The sequence below is a fragment of the Columba livia genome, chromosome 4 (genome assembly GCF_036013475.1).
Source record: "Columba livia isolate bColLiv1 breed racing homer chromosome 4, bColLiv1.pat.W.v2, whole genome shotgun sequence".
Classification (NCBI taxonomy): domain Eukaryota; kingdom Metazoa; phylum Chordata; class Aves; order Columbiformes; family Columbidae; genus Columba; species Columba livia.
Window position 1 is genome coordinate 42,382,712 of NC_088605.1, and position 13,918 is coordinate 42,396,629.

Genomic DNA, 13,918 nt, shown 5'->3' on the forward strand with positions numbered 1-13,918 from the left:
ACAGCCGCTCTGGCTGTCTTCAGTGAATGTTCACCTGGGACATTTGTTCATTTGCTTCAGCCTATCAATAAAACTACCCTGGCATTCCAAGAGAAACTGCTTCAGTTGGTTTTTCAAGCAGAGGAAAATGTAGCCGTGTCTGATTTCTGCTGCACTTCTGGTAATAACCTAGATTTTTCCTGCCTTCTGCTCTGCTCGTGTGGGGAGTAATAGGTTATATTTGGGACTGATCTGTGTTTCATATTAACTCGTAGTGACAAAGTGGAGCCCTACTTAACAACTACAGCTTTCAAAACCTATCATCTACTGTAATACATATAAACAAAAACAGAGAAATATTGGAAATATGAGTTTTGAATCAGTCTCGCTATATTTTTTTTTTCTTTAACCGTTAGACTTTACTATATCCCACTCATTTCCCCTGGTGCTGGTAGCAGAGGCAACTTCTTTGTTCTTTGTAAGAGACTGTCTTATTCTGGGTTTCAGAATTAGCATTATCTTATCTGGGTGTTTAAAGTCTAAGTAAATTAAAAACTTGATCTTGTTCATTAGCTATTTGCCACTGCTTAGTTCTGTGCACTGTAGATTTTTTCAGCAAACATTTTATCTCTTCCAAAATATAATTTAAGAGAAACGCTAGTCTGAGAAGGGTCTGGTGGATTCATTTATTTTTGTTGTGCTTAACCAGTGGAACAAATCTTGTGTTTGAATTACAGTCCATAGAGGTTATGCTTATATGTGTTTCTGAGGCTGCCTGGTTTGTTAGAATGCTTTCTGGAAGAAATGTTTCTAACATGTTGTAATTATCTTTCTGCATGTTAATTATGATTCAAGAGCTCCTTAGAGAAGGTTGCTCTCTCAGCAGTAAGATTTTAAATTCTCTGATGGGAACTTTGGGCTTATTTTTCAGTGCAGAGAAACTCAGGCTTGGAGCAAAATGCCTGATTTTTGTTTTGGCTCAATTGGTTCTCAAAAGCCTGGAGCAGGTGTTAGAACACTTTTTATTTACAAGTCTGTGAAGCATCCATCTAATAAAACTCTGTTGAGTTACATCAGGAAGAAGTAAGTGATAGTTTCAGAATATTCAGTGTGATAATATTCACAGGTCTAATTTATAATATGAAAAACAGCAGAGAAAGGAAAGAATGAAATAATTTATTTTACTGTATGTTCATGCAATTTCTATACTGATTTGTTATGTCAGGTTGGGCTTCTCTTAGTAACATAAAAATCAAAAGGCACTAGTATGTCAAAGTGGTGCCCACTGAAGTTTCAGATGAAAAAGGTGTTGCTGGCAATTTATTGGTTATTGATTTGAGCTACTTGGTTTGTGATTTTGAAATATATTTCACAAACTGACTATCAATTTATGTAATATGTGATATAGTATATTTTTATACTATATTTTTATAGTATATTTTTATATTATATTTTTAATTATAATTTTCCATTTAATCACTCTTCCATTAAAATTGAATGTTCTTTCACATGGATTTTTATATTCTCTAGTTTTGCACCCTCTGTCACTACAAGGTGAATGTGTAAAGAGTCCTGCATCACAGTTTGGGAGATTTGTACAACTTGAAGCAGAACTCACTGTTACACATGATACATTTTTTTTAAATGGGTAAACATACCACCATGTCTTTGACCATGATACCTACAGAGAATGCATAATATCTACTGTCGGAATTACTGTAAGCACAAATAATAGGTTTTATTGTGGAAAAAGAATAAAGGAACTTAAATATTATTTTTTTTAAAGTTCATATCATAGACTTTGATAGCTTGAAAGAGGATTGCAGCATCTCCAAGATACCTGTTGCACAACTGAATCGTAAAAAGCAAAAGTGTGACCCCTTGCATTTTGCTACTGAAGTCTGCATTGCTACAAGTTGATCCACCTTTGTTATTCTTATTGTTCTTTGCCAATTTCAATCTAATTATTGGTGACAATTCTCATCCAGATTGGTGGTGGTGCTTGTTTGGTTGGTTGGTTTTTTAAGGAACTAGGTATATCCATCCTTTACAACTGTAACTTCTAGATTACTGTAATGAGCAACTGAGAAAACTTGCAGCTTTCAAAAAATAAAATAATTCAAGAAAACAAGAAGTTGCTCTTGTTAAGTGTAAAATGCCAGCCTTCAAAAGTGCTGTTACAGTGAATAATATCATGTATACCAAACCAGCATTAAAAAATGAGTGTAAATGTTATGTTAGTCATCTAAATTATTCTTCTTACTCATAAACAGAATCATTAATACCAAAGGTGAAGACTAACCTAGCATTTGACTCTCATTATGATTCTATTACTGTAAAAAACAACAGCACAAAGTAAACAAGTTAGTGAAGACTATTTTGTTCATCAAAATAGAAAGCATAGAAAGGCAAAAAAAATAGATTCAATGGCATAATAACTATTGCTGCACACTTTTTTCCTCTTAAATGTAACTGTTTGATTTTTTTTGGCTAGAGAATACTTTTTGGCTTGTAATAATAATTTATTCTTTATTTACGATAAGCTTAACAAAAGGCATGACTGCAGAATTTACGTAAATCTGCCTGATATTTGAACTTCTGAATAAAATTGCATTCAATGCATCTCAGTTCCAGGGGACAATCAGTAGAAAAGAATACATTTTCAATTTATTCTTGGATACACTTGACTTGTTTTAAACTTGTGTTCTGATGAGAGGGAATATAGACAAAATTAGGATATTTTATTAAATCACAGTTCTTACCAATAGCGTATTCTGAGTATACCTAAATGTGCCAGACCTACAAGCCAGACAAAATCACAAATATGTTTGAAATGTGTTTAAAGTACAGCAAACTTTATGTGTTTATACGAGTTTACTTTGTGTGTAATCCCTATATATAAATTTCCACTTCTGTGAAGACATTGTGTTACCACTGAATTCAGTCCTATCCTATGATATGCAATAACATACAGGAAAAGTAGCTTTGCTTTAATTTCAGTAAACATGGTATGCAAGTTATGACATATGTTTATTGTTTAGTTTTCAACAAGAATTGTAATCTTTAACATACCTACTCCATAGATACTCCTGGAAATCTTCATATGGCATTTATTTTTTCACCATGTCACTCAAAAGCACATTGCAGGTCTTTGTCCTAAAACAATTAAAATAAGCAAACTTTATTTCTACATTGTTACAAATTTATTTTTGGCTGCAATCTCAGATTCCTTGTACTTCATAAAAATATAGTGTATCCTGATTTTTGTAATGATGCATTGTCAGGGTTTCACTGTCTTTCAGCTTAGTCATTTCGATATTCTTTCTACAGGTCCTTTGCTCTGGTACATTTAGGTTTCTCTCTTCTGTATCACTGGAATAAATAGATGTCAAATACACACTAGAGTAGACTTGTTCAAATATAAAAATGATATCCTTACAGATATAGGAATTTAGCAAGTCTGTGTCCTTCATAGCCTATCAGACCCAACGAAGAATATGGTGAGTGTGTGCGCTCGCATAATTATGCACTGGTGGGAGAGTGACTGGAATGTCATATGATTGAAGGCTGCTTAGTACATAGAAATATTTTGAGGCTTTGTTGAGGGTTTTGATTGCGGAGTGACAATAAAACCCTGGCAGATGTATTGTTAACCTCCTCCCCCTGCCTTTCCTCCTTTTGCCCCTCCTTCTCCCCCACCAAGGACAGGCGATCAGGAGGGAAAGAAGGACAGAGAGAAGAGAGTTGGAAAAATTAACAATGTTTTACTAATGCTACTAATAAGAATAGAGAAAATAATACAAAATATACAAAACCAATCTTAAAAGTCTCAGCAACTGCAGAGCTGGCACCCGAAGTCCTGGATTGGACTGTGCAGCCAACCGGAGCTGGATTCAGTCTCTCACTAGGCCTCAGTTCGCAGGGACGACTAGCAAGGTCCTCTCCTAATGTCGTCCATAAGCAAAAGAGAAAAAGGAAAAAGGGACAAGATCCTCATGATCTCTCACTTTTATATGAAGTATTCACGTGAATGGAATGTTATACACAGTTGGTCAGTTTCTTGGTCACCTGTTTCTCCTTGCCCCTCTCGCGAGATGTCCATCCATGCTTATCAATAACTTTGCATTCCATTGCTATGTTTACCAAAACATGTATCTGGTTCTCCAGGAAAATGCAGCTAATATGAAGGCTTTAGCTGACAGGCAAATTCACTAAAAGAGAAACTTGTTTTTTAACAAAACCAGGACAGGCTTCAAGTCTTGCAGATAGAGGGACATGTAGAAACAGATGCCCTCTTTGGAAGGTAAAGTCTAAATGTTCTCTGAATACTGACACTGACTACCCTTAGAACTAAAATACTACAAAATCCAGTAACAAAGAAGATGAGTGTTTTGTGCTTCGCCTTTCCTAGATGCTAAACTTGCATTTATCTACTTCCAGACACAAAAGCTTCTGGTCTTAGGGCTCTGCGACTTTTGAATAACGACCAGCACATCCTTTGTTTCAATTGCCTGTATCAGGGTGTATTTTTTTTTAGGAAACACATAACATTTTTATTAACAAAGTGATAATGCCTAGAAAGGTGCATCCCTGAAGAGAATAATGAATCAACAATCTTGCATCACTGCAGTACAATTACTTTTGCAAACTATAATCTATCTGATAATTCAAAGCTTAGCTATCAGTGCCTCTGCATCTACCAAAAGTGTGAATTTTAGAGTAGAACCTCTACTTTCAAAATAAAAGTTAACATAGATCCGTAAGACAGGAGAAAATAAACTTAAAAGTTTATTGAATCTACAAGTCAAAGTTGTAATTGCTTCTATTGTTTTCATTTTTTAAATAGTAGGATAGATTTGCCACTTGCAATTTTGATTTTCCTTTGATGGAAAGTAAACCTGCTTTAGTGATTTAGATTTCAAACTATTTTATAACAGGATCATCCTTACTTTCAAAGATGCTGAATGGTATTGTTCAGCAGAATCATAAGGATATTTTCTCTCCTTCCTTCTGTGTTACTTTTCCCTTTATTCCTTCTCTTCAGAGGCAGGTGGAAGGAGGGGAAGGAGGACAGGAGAGAAAGAAAGGGTTTGGGGAAGAGATGTGCAAGAAATAATTAAAAAAAAAAAAAAATCTCATGAAAGAAAATGTAATGGAAATTGAGTTACCAATTAATTTAACTGTTGCTGTAAAGCCATCAGTCAAACTATAAGAACTTCGAGATCAGAGCACAGAGCAGGAACTCCATCAGAAAAGACCAAAGAAGAAAGGGAAAAAAAAAATCAAACCTCCTCCCCCCAAACAAACAAATAAAACACACATACATAACCAAACAAAACCCCAACCAACAACAAACAAAACAAAACAACAAAAACCACACCAAGAAACCCCCTCTCCCAAACCTATGTGCATATGTTTCCGTTTCCACCAACATGCTTTATAAGATACACCCAGCCTTGGTCATTTCTACCATGTTTTTAATCTTTTAAAATCTGAGAAATTATCCAAATGAAAGTTCATAATGAATGGCTGTTTTCCATAAAAAGTTGCATTGTTTACAGAGTAGAAACTTTCAGATGAAAATACAAAGACTGGATCTCCTGCTGAGCTTTTTGCCATGCAAACTGCTCTGATCTTCTAAGGTATCTATTCCTTGGTATGCCATTGTTTTAATAGGATAGAGTTTCAGCTTTTTTACTGTATTGGCTGGTGGGATCCAAAGGATCCTGTGATGCATCACTGCTATAAAGCATACTTAGTAAGAGATAAAAGCATTATTCATATTCCCTGTCTGCCCTGTCACCCCTCCATTTTCTATAACTTAAGCTGTGTTGTGAGCTGAGGAGCTTTTGAAAATGCCTCTGGCCTTCCTTGCACAGAACAGAGGCTTTAGAGCAGGGGTGTCAAACTCATTTTCACCAAGGGCCACTCCAGCTTCGCGGTTGCCTTCAAAGGGCCGAATGTAATTTTAGGACTCTATAAATGTTATAGAGTCCTAAACTCTATAAGAGTTATAGAGTCCTAAAATTACATTCGGCCATTTGAAGGCAACCACGAGGCTGATGTATATATATGGTAAAAAGGTGAAAATTATTTTGACTCTCATTTTTTGTTATGGTCTGGAAAATTCTGTCAGATCCTGAACACCAAAGTAAAGGCAATCTTGATTTGAAATGCTTATTGTTTTCATCAGCTGAACTTCAGCATGTCCCCCATCTCTGTCTTCGCTGCAGTCTTTTAACATGCACATATGTGTGGGATATTCAAGTCCCTTTGTGTCAGATAAATTAATACCATCTTGCTCGTCCTGAAAACTCCATATTTATCAGTATTCAGTTTGATAATCATACTAACAAATCATGGTGAATGTATCAAGAATTATAATGGGTAAGTGCCTTGTCATGTTTGTGAATTTGGTATCCTTGACAAGAAAGTTTATGTAAACTGGCCAAGACAGCAGAAGGTGATGACTGGGGAATCTCTCTCTACTAACAACATTTTCAAAATGCCAGACCTAATCAGCTGGAGTTGGCATTATCCCTCAAGAATTTTCCTTGTGTTGATGGCATAGAGAAATGAGCTGCCTTGTTTATAAATGAATTGTTGGACAACTTTATTTTGAATTACCACATTTAATTACACTGCTGATACAATTTGCTATGATAGCATTAGTACAGTGCTTGTTTAGTTTTCCCATTCCAATGAGCTGTACAATAAAGCTGTCTAAAGTAGACATCTATTCAAAGAATAATGATTTTTTAAAAAAAAATTCATTATTCTGCCTCCCAAGTGGAATTAGAATCCACAGCATCAATCTGATCCCTCTATTCAATAAATACAGTATCTCAAAATATTCAGTGTGCTAAATACCACTATAGCAATGGGACAGCAATTATAGCAATAAGATCTGTGTGCTTGAGGCTGTTTCCAATGTCTTCTGTATATACAATCCTATAATAGCCGGACTGATATTTGACCAGAATGTATTCAAATGATCTTTTTTTGGTTTGTCAGATATGCCTTTAAAATAAGCTTCATGCCTCTTAAAGGATATTGTATTTTGTTGCTAAAACTAACAGTAAAGATGGTTAAAAATAAAAGAAAGCTTATATTATGAGCAGGGATGATGGACTTATTTAATGCTGTGTTTGTGATGGCACAGTATTGCAGAGACCCTAAGGTAGCATCAGCCCATTCTACCTTGCAGAGGAAGCGAAACACTGGTATCACTCCCATGATCTTACCTGGAACTTCCATATGGCTTTATGCTGTGCTCTGTAAATACACCAGCCAACTAAATGATACTTTAAGTATCTTCATTGTGACCCTTTTTATTTTTTTTTGTGACTGTGAGAAGTACAGCTTGTAGAGGAGATGGCTAAGAAGGAACATTACTTAAAGAAATGAGTCAAGCCCAGAGGCAGTGTTGGCAGCAGAAAGCAAATGCAGTTTATGTTGTGAGAATATGGATAGGGTGAAAAAGCAAAGCAATTTGGGGGTAAAGGTCTGGAATAGGCTTCCAGCTGAGTTGGTATTTACAAGTTTTTAAAAAGAGCTTGGCTAGTTGTGAGTGATTATATTCATATGACATGGCAGCAGGGACAGACCTGATATTAACAGATCCTTCCACTCCTGTTTGATTTACAAAGGTAAGATGGGAATTATTTACAAAATAAGGCCCTCCAGTACCTCTGAGTTCCATAAGTAAGTATCAGATAATGAATATCAGAAACACGTAACTTTCTTGATTTTAGAAATTACTCCATTAGTTCATTCTACAACTAAAAGCTATTTAAAGTGCATAAAAATCAAAATTTGTATTTAAAAATTTTAGAAACCTATTGAATGAAACTTGCTCAAAGAATCTGAATTTTCTTGCGCATAACTTGGCATGTTGGAGTTTTCTTGGTTTGTTCTTGAAGACTTAAGCAGTGCATAGGCTCTTTGCTGCCCAGATGTCAGCTTTGCTCCAAAAGGAATTAGAAAAACAAGCAAAATCAAATTTTAAGAATTTGATGTAAATTATTTTAGAAGGAAATAAACCTTCCTCTGAGTTATGTGCAACTAAACATAACATCATTATACTGGTGTAGCGGAACTAGAAAGTAAGGGCAGTGCTGAAACAGTCCAGACCTCTTTACAGCTGAGAGTGAAATATAAGATTTAAGCAATCAAACTGGTAATGTAATTTTTATCTTAAAATAATTAGATTTCCACCAGTCTCCAGTCCCAAATAATAAGTGTAAAAGCTTTTCAAGGGATTTGTTTTAATTTTTGGCTTGATTCCAGCCCTCTTAAGAACCGTCTAGCTGACTTCCTGCTTTTAATAGCTGCTGAGAGATTCTTGAACTTGTGCAAACCTCCTGAAGGGGGTTACTGGGCAAGCTTAGCTGTTCTTGTTATCCTCTCATAGGTAATGCTTGTGGCAAGGTGACATAAATCTTGTCTTTATGGCATGGGGATGATCTGAGCACCACTTAAGATAGAACCAAAGCTCTACAGTACACAGATCCTGAAAGAAGCAATGGTAGAGTTCTGCAGCTGTGATGGGAAAAAAGAAATGGGAACTGGTCACAGAGGATGAATTCAGGAGCCCACATTCAGCTCTAGGGCAATCCTTCATTTGGGGTTTAGTCTGGGGGGATATTTTTTCACATAGCAGCAGCATGTAGCCCAGCAATGTGGCTCTGGTGCTGATGTCTGCATCTTTCCTCACTAAGAAGCTGCACAAATGACTTAAGGTACAACTAATCACTTAAAACAAATCACAGAGGCTGAGTCAGAAAAAAATTACATGCTGAACCACACATCACAGAGTCACAGAATGTTAGGGGTTAGAAGGGACCTGGAAAGATCATCTAGTCCAATCCCCCTGCCGGAGCAGAAACACCTAGATGAGGTTACACAGGAAGGCGTCCAGAGAAGGAGACTCCACAACCCCCCTTGGCAGCCTGTTCCAGTGCTCTGTCACCCTCACTGAGAAGAAGTTTCTTCTCAAATTTAAGTAGAATCTCCTGTGTTCCAGTTTGAGCCCATCGCCACTTGTCCTATCATTGGTTCTCACCCAGAAGAGCCTGGCTCCATCCTCATGACACTCATCCTTTGTATATTTATAAACATTAATGAGGTCACCCCTCAGTCTCCTCTTCTCCAAGCTAAAGAGACCCAGCTCCCTCAGCCTTTCCTCATAAGGGAGATCCTCCACTCCCTTAATCATCTTTGTGGCTCTGCACTGGACTCTCTCCAGCAGTTCCCTGTCCTTCTTGAATGGAGGGGCCCAGAACTGGACACAATATTCCAGATGCGGTCTTACCAGGGTAGAGTAGAGTAGAGGGGGAGGGGAACTTCTCTTGACCTACTAACCACCCTCCTTCTAATTCACCCCAGGATGCCATTGGCCTTCTTGGCCACAAGGGCACGGTGCTGGTTCACGGTTATCCTGCTGTCTACAAGGACCCCCCAGGTCTCTTTCCCCTACACTGCTCTCTAACAGGTCATTCCCCAACTTATACTGGAACCTGTTTTTTTTCCTGCCCAGATGCAAGACTCTACACTTGCCCTTGTTATACTTCATTAAATTTTGCCCTGCTCAACTCTCCAGCCTGTCTGGGTCTCACTGTATGGCAGCACAACCTTCTGACGTGTCAGCCACTCCTCCCAGCTTGGTGTCATCAGCAAACTCGCTGACAGTGCACTCTATTCCCTCATCCAAGTCGTTGATGAATATATTGAATAGTACTGGTCCCAGTACTGACCCTTGAGGCACTCCACTAGATACAGGCCTCCAACTAGACTCTGCCCCATTGACCACGATTTTCTGGCTTCTTTCCTTCAGCCAGTTCACAGTCCACCTCACCACCTGATCGTCCAGACTGCACTTCCTCAGTTTAGCAACAAGGATGGTGTGGGAGACTGTGTCATATGCTTTACTGAAGTCAAGGTAGACTACATCCACTGCTTTGCCACCATCTGTCCACCTTGTTATGTCCTCATAAAAGGCTGTGAGGTTGGTGAAGCATGGTTGGTGAAGCCATGTTGGGTGCTCTTAATGACCCTCTTATCCTTGATATGCCTTGAGATGGCACCAAGGATAAGTTGTTCCATCACCTTCCCAGGGATGGAGGTGAGGCTGACTGGTCTATAGTTCCCCAAGTCCTCCTTCTTGCCCTTTTTGAAGACTGGAGTGACATTTGCTTTCCTCCAGTCCCCAGGCATCTCTCCCATTACACGACTTAGTAAAGATGATGGATATTGGCCTAGCAATGACTTCAGCCAGCTCCCTCAGCACCCGCAGGTGCATCCCGTCAGGACCCGTGGATTTATCGATATCCAGATTGCTTTATTGGTCCCTAACGCAGTCCTCATCAACCAAGGCAGATTCCTCCATTGCTGTGGCTTCCTCTGGGGCCTCAGGGGTACGAGGCTCCCCAGGACAGCCTCCGACAGAGTAGACAGAGACAAAGAAGGCATTTAGTAACTCTGCCTTCTCTGTGTCTTCTGTCACTAGGGCACCCACCTCATTCATTGGTGGGTGTACATTGCCTCTAGTGTTAGTTTTATCTGCCATGTATTTGAAGAAGCTCTTTCTATTGTCCTTGACCCCTCTTGCCAGATTTAATTCTAAGAAGGCCTTAGCTTTCCCAGTTGCCTCCCTACATCCTCTGACAGCAGCGTTACATTCTTCCCAAGTGGCCAGCCCCTCCTTCTGTGATCTGTAAACTCTCCTCTTCCACTTCTCCTGGCTCCTTTCCGTGACTTCCTATGTGTCGGGATGCTCTAATCTTGGTAGAAGCAGTCCCATGTACCTTCTGCTTCTAATGTGTGTGTAAAACCAATTCATATTCCTTCACACTGTGTGTAAATGAAATGTTGCTTTTGTAGAAAAAGAAATATGAAATACAAACAATATCTCTCACTGATACTTGCCCTTTCTTTTTCCAACATTAGGCTGCAGTTATTCTGATGTTTCTGCTCTGCCTGGTGGTCGCAGGCATAGAAAATCCATTTGAACATAAGGATTGTGCCCAGAAGCTTTAACAATTTAATTTCTGATATGGGCTTGGTTTTCATCCTACTGAGTTTCATTTTGTGGAACTAGTCATAAGGAACTAGTAATATTTTTGGTTTTGTGACATTAACACATCAAGAGGTAAAAAGGGGTTACCTGAGTCCCAAAAACTAAATTATTTTCACTCAAAAGCACTGTTCTGGAGTCTCAGCTGGTATCCCCTTAAAAGCAAAAATGCACATAGAGGTGACTGATGCTTCCAAAAGATCTATGCAAGAGCCATAATGGATATTAAGAACCTTGGATAAAAGTGAAGTGTCAGCAGGTACTTGCTGTATTTATTTATTTATGCCTGTACTATTAATTTTCAAACTGACACCACAAAAACGTCTGTGAAAAGTGAGCTAGAAATAATTTTTATTATGGACTCCACGTGTGACTGAATTTGATTCGCTTATGTAAAAGCCTGGGGTGACAGCTGTTGCATCTTTGTCTTATTTTTGTTACTCTTGCTTAATAGTCATTCTTCCCCTGCATCTGGTGCGTGATCCTGTAGAACTCCTAGGCTTATAACATTTTGTCTCCATTTCGTAGTGGTGCTCACAGTGGGATAGTGTTGCATACTGAAAGCTAATGCCCTTATCTGCTAAAGGAAGTTCATAGATTAAGAATGACTTGTATTAAATCCTCTCTCCGCAATACTATACCTTGTGAGTGATCCTGAAGAATCACGAAGCCTCAGATTTAAATTTGGATTCTGTACAGCTATGCTACCAGTAGATTGTGAGGCAGATTGAAATGGTTTGCTGTTAACACCATCAAAATATGTTTTCATTGGGAGTATTGAGCAACTGAGTCTGCAATTTGTAGCAACAACCTTATGAACAAAATGCCACATACTAAATGTGTTTTCCGTCTCTCCTGCTGTTTAAGAATGTGATCAGTTCTGTAGAGATGCAGCCTGCACTTTGGTCTTCCCAGGCTCATCAGTTTAACATATTTGAGCTCTTCTAGAAGATCTGATTGCCTTGAAAACCTTTTAAAACATACTTTAATTTTCTCGCTGTTCTGTCAGTCCACTCAACATAGGTTAGCTTAGTGCTCTTCACCACTCAGCACAATGTAAATGCGCTTCACTCCAATTTGAAAGGAATCATCATGGTTGATTGCATGAAATAAAAACAACATCCTTTCCCATCAGACATTTACAGTAGATCAAAACAGAATGAAAATTCAAATGCTGAAAGCTGCTTCCTCAAACAGTGACAAAAAGTAGTTGTGAGCGAATGAGAGCTGAAACACTTCAGTCATATTTAGTTCCACAAATAGGTTTTGCTTTTGGTCAGGCTTCCTGTATTTTGTGAGCTTGCAAGTGTTCAACAGTGTGCTATGAACAGCACCAACAGTTTAATTTTGTAATAATGTGGCAAAGCAGTAAAATATCTGCAATGTATTTCATGGACAAAGATTCCAAACTGTCTAATTTATTTCAACAGGCAAGCAGTCCTACAACAGGAACAGCTCCCAGGAGTCAGTCGCGGTTGTCTGTCTGCCCTTCCACTCAGGACATTTGTAGGTATGTGCTGAGAAAAATATGCTCAAATCTGGCTGATGCTAATTAGTTGTTGTCTTTATTAAATAATATGTAGCTCTTGCTTCTGCTTAACACTATTCATAATTTAGACTTCAGTTTTCATTTGATTTCTGGTTTGGTTCTGTTTTGCTTTTCAGTCTTGTGTTTTTCTGTTAAAATTCATGTTCTCATTTTTTTTTTATTTCTCTCTTTCCACCCATCCTTACCACTTCCATCCCTTTCCTTTGCTTACTGCCTTGTCTAGATTTTCTACCTTGCATGATTTTTCAGAAGATGAGCTTGAACATGCAACCCCTGTCATGGTGCTGACCCCTTCTAATAGGGAGTCTGGTAAGAAACAAGTAAAACGAAGGTTTAGGCGGAAAAAAGAGACTGGAGACAATGGTGAGCATACAGAAAAGCAAGGAAAGGGAAAAGACTGTAAATTACATCCTGAGCCAGTGAGATCCAGCTGGAATGCATCTGATTCATCATCATCTTCAGATGAGAGTCAGTGGGCTCAGGCTAAAAGGAAAGCGAGAGAAAAGGCCAGAATGGCCAGGAGGGGGAGAAGGAATAATAGATCATGCACTAACCAGGATGGGTCCTCAAATAATAATGCAGTTGAACTTGTCACCTTGGGGACGATGGGGAAAAAGAAGCAAGACGTATCTGACCCTGAGAATCCTACTTTAAATCACCGTCGAAGAAGGGTTCCAAGGCTTACAGAATCACAGTCTTCAGCATCATCTCAAGAGGCAAGGATTTCCTCAAGAAAATGTGGGAAAAGAAAAAGCAAAAGCTACTACAGAGATCGGCAGCCTACATCTTTCCTTAGACACAATAAGGATTCAAAGGACTGCTTTGCAGAAGCAGGCTCTGGCAGTGATGCTCCAGCAGTCCCAGCTAATGGAGCACCTGCTGGGGCAGAACCCAGTGGGACTGGTGCCGTTCAGAAGCCTCCAGTGTTGTATGATGACTGGTCTGATGATTTAGAAGTATGCAGGTTAGTCCCTAATAAGAAAGATTTAGCATTCTTTAAAGGAATTTCTCACCACTGGGGGCTGAGTGTCCTCCTCTTGACTGCTCTCTGCCACTGTTTCTCAGTAACAAACTGCTGGGCAGGCCATAAGGAATAACAGAAAAACCTTTGCTACCGAGAAGTTAGTATATGTCGATCTGAAGACATACTTCTCTTATTTAAAAACAATAATCCTACAAGGGCACCAAATGTTTTTCTTTGTTCAATTTTTCTTCATGGCAATGGACACAGTGTGTCCTCTGGCAGAGTATTACTGTGTTTTAAATCTCCAGCCAGAGGCAGAGAATGAGGCAGAGTGCCAGTTAGCTCAGTGAAA

General features: G+C 38.7%; 1 protein-coding gene across 16 annotated transcripts in view; it reads left to right on the top strand.

Moving 5' to 3' along the window:
• The window catches only part of MARCHF1 (membrane associated ring-CH-type finger 1), a 240,520-nt gene that overhangs the window by 190,494 nt on the left and 36,108 nt on the right, over positions 1-13,918 (top strand). For 12 of the 16 annotated variants that reach the window (XM_065061402.1, XM_065061408.1, XM_065061403.1 and 9 more), the window contains 2 exons: positions 12,484-12,563; positions 12,826-13,566. In XM_065061402.1, coding sequence (XP_064917474.1) covers positions 12,484-12,563; positions 12,826-13,566 — 821 coding nt within the window. The remainder of the gene's footprint in view (positions 1-12,483; positions 12,564-12,825; positions 13,567-13,918) is intronic. The other 4 variants (XM_065061414.1, XM_065061417.1, XM_065061413.1 and 1 more) reach the window with 1 other exon arrangement.